This window comes from Leuciscus leuciscus, assembly GCF_965113295.1.
Source record: "Leuciscus leuciscus genome assembly, chromosome: 19".
Lineage (NCBI taxonomy): Eukaryota > Metazoa > Chordata > Actinopteri > Cypriniformes > Leuciscidae > Leuciscus > Leuciscus leuciscus.
The window spans coordinates 22,082,120-22,090,294 of record NC_138743.1 but is presented as its reverse complement, the minus strand read 5'-3'; the positions used below and the strand labels follow the sequence as shown (position 1 = coordinate 22,090,294).

General features: G+C 35.6%; 1 protein-coding gene across 1 annotated transcript; it reads right to left on the bottom strand.

Annotated features, from left to right (window-relative positions):
• Positions 1-466: 466 nt before the first annotated feature.
• On the bottom strand, positions 467-5,466 carry LOC309482449 (uncharacterized protein). Its single transcript, XM_082147792.1, has 3 exons — positions 5,131-5,466; positions 2,687-2,720; positions 467-2,129 (listed from the first exon to the last, which is right to left on the bottom strand). Exons 1-3 carry the CDS (start codon positions 5,344-5,346, stop codon positions 1,729-1,731), a joined length of 651 nt encoding a protein of 216 aa, XP_082003918.1. The 5' UTR covers positions 5,347-5,466; the 3' UTR covers positions 467-1,728.
• Positions 5,467-8,175: the final 2,709 nt, after the last annotated feature.

Below are 8,175 nucleotides of genomic sequence, written 5' to 3'. Positions count from 1 at the left end.
GAATTTAAGGGTATGATTCAACAACACACTGCGAGATCTAGACATTGATATAATTCCCTGGTGAACAGCCGGGGATTCTTTAGAGTGACATCACAATCATGCAATCGGAGGATTCAGCGGGATAGTGTTACAGTGACATGTTTACATAAGAGCGCGTACACTTACTTGCAATTGTGAAATAACTGTCTGGATGCAAACAAGCATGTATTGGCAGGAAGACTGACGTCAGAGTAAAGGGAGATCGCATACGATTTGACAATAACATCATGTTAGACCACTAGTTATGCATTAGGTCATATGAACTAGGATTTATTCATTTTGGATCAGACTTTTGACAAGTCTCAATGTTTTGTGCAGATTTGCTTATGAGGTGAATTAATGGAAAACTGGTCTGGAAAAACAAGACAAAGATATTGGCTAAGAATATAAACTATGCAAAATGATTAAAAAAATACATGCAGATGACTAAATGTTTCAGCATATCTTTATTGATGGTGTATAGCTATCAATAGAAGTGCAAACCTTGCTGTATAAATAAAATATCACTAGAGAAATTGCAGCAGGGGTTTGGTTGAGCAAATAAGACATTTAGGGTCATGTTCGATAAACACAAACACATTGCACTGACAATAAAACAAAATAAACTAAAAACTTGTGGAAAATGTCTGAATTTAAATGAATTTTCATGAGATGAGTGAATGAATGAGATGTGGATGATTGTTTGGTTTTTGCTTTTGAGGTTTTTAGTGCTTTAGTTCACAATCACGATGTTTGATTAAATAATAATAAAAATAATACAAAAAAACACTTTCATTTCAATAAATACATTTTCTGACATGTGCTCTTAAAGGGAAAGTGCACTACCGGAACATTTAAAGTTCTGACGGTGTGGATTCAATCCTTACATTATCCAATGACTCTGATTTAAATAAAGCATCAAACATTCGATCACATACAGTTTACATAATTAAACTGTTTTAGACAATTAAGCATCATAAAAAACAACATTCATTTCTGCACTACAAACAAAACAAACATTTTTCAATGTCTGTTCCAAAGAGGAAACTGCAATATAAATGTTACCCTTTGATATTTCCTTTCGTATATGGGGGGTCTTCCAGTTTTGATATAAATATAATGATAATGACAAACATTGAGAACATTATTGCTGTCAGTATTTAAAAGCTGAATCAGGAAAATATCTGAGGACATTATAATTATTCCTTCTCAAAGTACAGTGCTATATCAGAAGTAGCTTCAAAATGATCTGCAGCTGGATACACTTCAGTTAAAGGCCTTCCTTTCTCTTTCCAACCACAGTCTCAATACATTCGAAGAGCTTATGGAACCACCACTAATCCAGATTGTGGTGAGGAACGCTCTGTTTGAGCTGACATAGTGCAATTGAGATTAATACCACGTCATCGGCCACTTCCACTTGCTGTAGGTGTTTGACAAATAGTCCGTTTTGAAGAGCCTGGAAGCTATAATATAGTGTGGAAAAATAACAGAGACTTTTCCTCTATGGAAAAACGTATTCGCAGCTCTTCAAATTTTAGCTTTGCGATTACATTTTTGGTCCAGGGCGAGTTTTGACTATGGCATCGTCCTAATATTTCAAACTGGGTGAAAGTGAGAGATTTCTTCATGGTAATTCAAGACTGAGGGTCATGCCATAGTTGTATCATTTAAACGGCTCTTCTGAAGGACGAGCACCTAAAAAGCTTCTTATCCAGTTGAGACACGCTTGTAGCTTTCCTCATTAAGTGGAGCAGGGAAGCACTGGGATCCCAGCATGTAGTGCAGGCCAAAGAGGAGCTCCTTAATTTCGATGCTGTGAAGTCCTCCTTCGTGTCTGACTTTCATCGTGACTTCGTTTCTTTCAGATAGCATGATCACTTTCTGCATTTCCTTGCACTCGTTGACCTGTAGGGTCTGCAGGTGGAACGATTTATTCCCTGTTTCTATTGTCAGGTTGACACCCATGCCATTCAGTGTTGAGCTTTTCATACAAGCCCACAGATAGACCATGTAGGGTCCTCCACAGGGCAGCTTCACCCTCTTCTCATTGTACAGATGCACTGTCTGGTTCCAGAGGATCTGGAATCTGACCTCATCTCCATCTAATTCTGACATACACACAGAGAAATGAGAATTAGATGGTCATTTAGTTTTCTTCTATATCTAGAACTGTTTCTTCTGTGACTGACATTTGTCAGCTGATTTCACTTTTCGTAAGTAGTTATGCTAAAAACTTAAGTGTCTAAAGAGAAAAAAAAAAATGTGGCAAGTTGTTAGAAATGTACTCTTTTTATTTATGTCGTAAAAAACAACAACAAAAAACAAAAACATTATTTATATAATGTTTCAGGGGAGTTAGATCAAATTACATTTTAGAATCCGAACTGACTTTGCCCTGATATAAAGAAGTCAACTTATGTGATATTAGACATATGAGACACTTATTGACCTTAACACAGTCATAAGGGTCTGTAGCCATAAGGGACATAGATATGTCAAAAAAAAAAAAAAGAGGAACACCACATCACTGACTCAAAAACTACATGTATATAATTATCACAGGATTTTGTGGCACTTTATGGCGCTTTATCTGCTTAAACTCTTTATAGGAGGATTTATTATTTATTTACAGAAAATGAATCTGAAAGATAATAGGAACACTTACGGGTATTGGCCATCTCCATGTATATTCCTCTGTCCTGTGAAAACGGCAAAACAAAAGTTTAGTGCTCTGATAAAAAAATATATTAAATGTACAGTATCCAACTGCAAATGTAAATGTACAAAATTCAACTAACCATATAATCATGCATAGTTGGAATAGCAAAACACATTCAACGTGAAGATATTTCTGTCTCTTTAAAACAGCATAAATGCAGACACTCTATAAAGCTTCATAATCATAACAGTAATAATCATAATCACACTGGAGGAGAAAACATCATCACTGTATCAGTTAGCCTATCTGCCATCAGCACACAAAGCGATGGAAATAGATTACAGTAAAGAACACAGAATAAACCTGTCACGATTATGAATTCTGAACTGACGATAGCGTTAACGTTATTATTCTGTTTTCTTCTTGTCGCTTACAGTGTAAGCCTATCTTTGAATTGTAGATCATTTAAAAATAAATGTTTTAATAAAAATAGGCCCATATGATTTACTTTAATGCTGTGAAAATGTATTATAAAATCTAAATTTGTCAACATTATAGGCCTATATATAGACCACTAAAACCAGATAAAAAAAAATAAAAAAAAAATAAAAAAATATAATGTTGACAAATTTAAATTAGTTATTTATGATATAAAATAACTGCAATACAATTTTACTTTTTTTGGATGGCAAGTTTTTTTGTCGTTATCTCAAACAATTGCAATTAGATCGAGTAACCACGATTAGACGATTATTAATAATTGCGACAGGCCTACTTTAGAACACAAATTTTTGAAGAGTACTGTCCCTTTAAGAGCACATATGTGTCACATGTCGCACGGGTATATTTGTGGCAATAGCCAACTATACACTGTATGGGTCAAAATTATCTATTTGTCTTTTATGCCAAAAGTCATGAGGATATTCAGTAAAGATCATGTTCCATGAAGATGTTTTGTAAATTTCCTACCGTAAATATATTAAACATTTATTTGTGTGAGTGAATGCAGGACAATCGCCCATAAATGTAGAACTTTAAAGGAGATTTTCTCAATGTTTCGATGTTTTTTACACCCTCAGATTCCAGATGTTCAATAGTTGTATGTCAACCACATATTTTCCTATCCTAACACACCATACATCAATGGAAAGCTTATTTATCCAGCTTTCAGGTGCTGCATATTTCTCAATTTTTTTAAAATTACCCATGTGACTGGTTTTGTGGTCCAGGGTCACATATCAGTACACAACTGTGTAAAGCACATTTCAAAATGAATATTTATCATATTCACTTGTAGCAAACAGATTTTCGTTTTTAGTGTGTTATTGTAAACTATAGATTTAGAATATCAGCCAATGAGATAATAAAGCCATCTAAAAAATGTGTACAGTCTTTGTGTTAAGCTGAGAAATCACACTTCTGCTGCTAATTATGCATTTACAAAAATGGTGAATTTTTGCTGTTATTAATAAAATAAACATTTTCATTGTTTTGATTTTAGGGACTTTTATTTTACAACAAACTATTTTTGTTGCTGTGTTCGGTCACCACTTGGTATCCAGGCCAAGTTGATTCAAAATACAGAAACAGCAATGATCAAAGTGATGAGAAATACCAGACACACTCATTCTGATCATCATGGAAAATTCCATCCCCTGTCAAATCAACAGAATCGCACAAAAACACTTATTGGCCACAGCAAAACGGCATTTGTGGAACATGTGGGCTGAAAAGGCATGCATAGAGAAAGTGTCACACCTTTGCCCAATAAAATGCCCTTTCAGACAGTTTCTCAGGACCGGGCTCAACCCAAATAGTGTGTGCACATCACATGTGTGGGCACTCACAGTGGGGACATTACGAGAATGGAGCAATCAAATGGAAACTGGAGCTTTACCATCTTTTACTAGCTGGATAATTTAGTAAGTGTCATTTGTGGGTAGCGTTATCTGATATTAGTTATTTTGACATGGAAAGTTACACCTCCTGACCTCAACAGTTAGGTTGACCCTCTAATCCATTTAAGGGACAATCTTAAAAACAAACTCACATACATTTAAACAGGAGTTTCCCAAAAGGGACTTGTCAAGGCAAAGCTCAATGTGACCACACTCTGAGACATACAACAAGACCACATGAAACAACACCCTGAGGCAGGTGGTTTAACGAATAGCTCTAAACCAAACACAAACTGCTCACATTGAAATCCCACTCAAATCTACCTAATACAAAAATACTTAATAAAATCTCCAAAAGATAATCTCAAAACAAAAGTTCATTCTGAAGAGCTTCACTTCAGACCAACCATTGCCATTCACGGTCAACACTGCCCTCTAAAGGACTTTCTACTGCACTTTAAGCTGTAGTTACCATATCATACATCATCTACAACACTCAATCAATATTATAGTCCGTAAAGAACTGAAATTAGATCAGAAACGAGTTCTTACAGATTGCTGGCTGGCTCCAGACTGCTGGCTGGCTCCAGACTGCTGGCTGGCTCCAGACTGCTGGCTGAGATAGATGTAGATGCTGAGGGCAGCACAAGCGGCTGTTAATAAACCCTGGATGACGAACACCGCGAGCGCTTTCCTCCGGCTGTTGCCACAGCGACAGCGCGCGCCACCGCCGCTCTCTAAACACTCTCGCGCATCCTTTGAGTCCATACCTAGTGACGGACAGAGTAAGTTTATCTGCCCTGAGAAGAAACTCAGCGCTTTTATAACTGCGAAAAGGCGGAGGAGGGAACAAACGAAACCCCGAAAAAAACATCCCCTTCCAACGCATCGAGCCAGAGGCCGTGTGTGAGGAGGATGCTGTAGTTTTGATGTGTTTGGCTTATTCAGACCGATCTTTCACACACTTACCTCAAGCAGGCTAATCGCGGCCAATGCAAAGTGAAATGCCTGCTAAATGCTCTTTAGGCTTCAATAATAATAATATGTATTTTTTATTTACAAAGAAATGTTTACACTATACGAAATTAATTTATTCCATAGCCTATATATACATGGACAAAGGATAGGCTACATATAAGATAAATTATATAGGCATTTTTTGTAGCATATATATATATGTTTTTTTTTTGTTGTTGTTGTTGTTTTATTTATTTTTTATATAGCATGGTGGTCTGTCACCTTATGCCAGCCTGGACCACTTAAACCAGATAAAATATATTGCGTTACATCAAAAGTTTATAATTCAAACTTTAACATGTAAGATGAAAAGGTGTTTATATATATATATATATATATATATATATATATATATATATATATATATATATATATATATATATATATATATTTTTATAGTTGTCGTTCTTGGTGTAAACGTGCCTTTAACTCCCAACTAAATTAACACTTTTAAATTCACTTATTTATCCAAAAACAAAATAAGATTTGATAAATTGCCTAGTCCGCGCTTATACTTCACACCAGTGAACGCATGCATGACAGTTGGCCTAAAGCATGGTAATAACATTTTAAATAGGCCTATTAGTTTTTTGTCACACACGCCTATTCCCCTGGGGTCGTATGGGTTACCGTATGGTAAAAATCGCATTGGCCTTAAAGAAAGCCATGCCTCTTTAATCTCAAAAGGAAAGGAAAAGAGGCTGGCAGCTTATTCCACATATATTTCAACCTTTCTCTTTTCCTTTCCTTTTGAGATTAAAGAGGCATGGCTTTCTTTAACAATATAGCCTACATCATGCTATGTTTCCAAAAACGGCATAGAACAATATTGTCTCATTTAACAAATTGTCACATTTAAAGTGAAACTCAAGGGAAGGCCAATGCGATTTTTACCATATGGTAACCCATACGCCCCCAAGGGAGCCGTGTGTGACAAAAAACTAATATTTAGAATTGTATTACCATTGCTTTAGGCCAACTGTCATGCATGCGTTCACTGGTGTGAAGTATAAGCGCGGACTAGGCAATTTATCAAATCTTATTTTGTTTTTGGATAAATAAGTGAATTTAAAAGTGTTAATTTAGTTAGAGTTAAAGATACGTTTACACCAAGAACGACAACTATAAAAAAAAATAACCATAAAGATAACTAACCTATAATTGAGTCTACACCAGCGGACGATATCGTTATTTTGTTTATTCTACTGTCACTTTAAATGCTCGAGCTCGTTACAGTAGAATGGATTCTGATTGGCTGACAATGTTTCTATCGTTCATCAGCTGGAAAAAAATCGTTCTGAAAGCGATTCCAACCATATCGTTTCTCTGTGGCCATTATCTTTATAGCTGTGGTATGAACTCTGCTATTATTTAATATTAATAATGAGAACGATTTTTAGAACTAGCCTATATTTAGTTATCGTCCTTAGTGTGAACTAGCCTTTTTTTTTCTTTTTTTTTTTTTTCTCCAAGACATGTCGGCTATCTGAAAAAGAAAAGAAAGCTGTGAAAACCATAAATCTTATGAAAAGGAAGGAGCATTATTTACTCGCTCCCTGGAATAATACACTTTGCTGTTGACTGTCACTTCTCACATGAGTTTCACAGCTTGCTGACCGTTTAAAAAGCTTAAAATAATAGTATTTTCTCTCACAAACATATCGTTTTGCTTCAGAAGACATTGATTCATCAGCTGGGCTCGTATGGATTACTGTCGTGACCACTTTGCGTGGTTTTTAAAGTGTCAGCTTTGAGAGACTCATAGGCCACATTTGCATGAGAGACTGGCAGAGGTTATTTCTCTAAACATCTGCATTTGTTGTTCATCTGAAGAGAGAAAGTCAGACATCTCTGGGACGGCATGAGGGTGAGTAGGCTACATGAGCAAATTTTACTTTCGTTTGTAGGCTATATTGTATTTTTTCAGAATTTCAATCTATCAGCATTTGAGGGTGTTGCTTTTTAAGAAATCACAGTTAAGAATTTTGTAAATTAAAAATAATAAACAAAGTAATTATCCTTTAATGCGTTAGCTAGCCTAAATCCTGAAATAATGAATCTGCACACCATACTCAGAAACCACAGCACAAAATGGTTGATTTCTCAGCGTCTCTTTACTAATGATAAGGATCCCGATGCAAAGTGCATCATTCTGAATGGGTTTAATTTGCTCACTGTCGCAATGTAGCCTACATGAATCCAGTTAGCATATTACTTCCATAATAAATAAAGGAACACAAAATATTGATTTGAGTTACATTTTTTATCTAAGCTTCTGCTAAGAAAAAATAGACCAGAAATCCATTCGCTAGGTCAATTGACCTAACAACACGGAAAATATTAAATAAATATAATATTACAATATTAACTTACATAGCCTATTATGTTTAAGATACGATCCAAGTTAGTCTAACGTTACTTGTCTTTCTGTAAGCTGTCATCCAGGCCGTTTATTTTTAGCAATAATGCGGTGCATTAGGCCTACCGTAATTTTACGACGATTGAGTGGCTTTATAGGCCCATTGTTTTGTATCACTGTAGCCTATGTTACGCTGCTTCTCGTAAGCTATTTCTTTATTC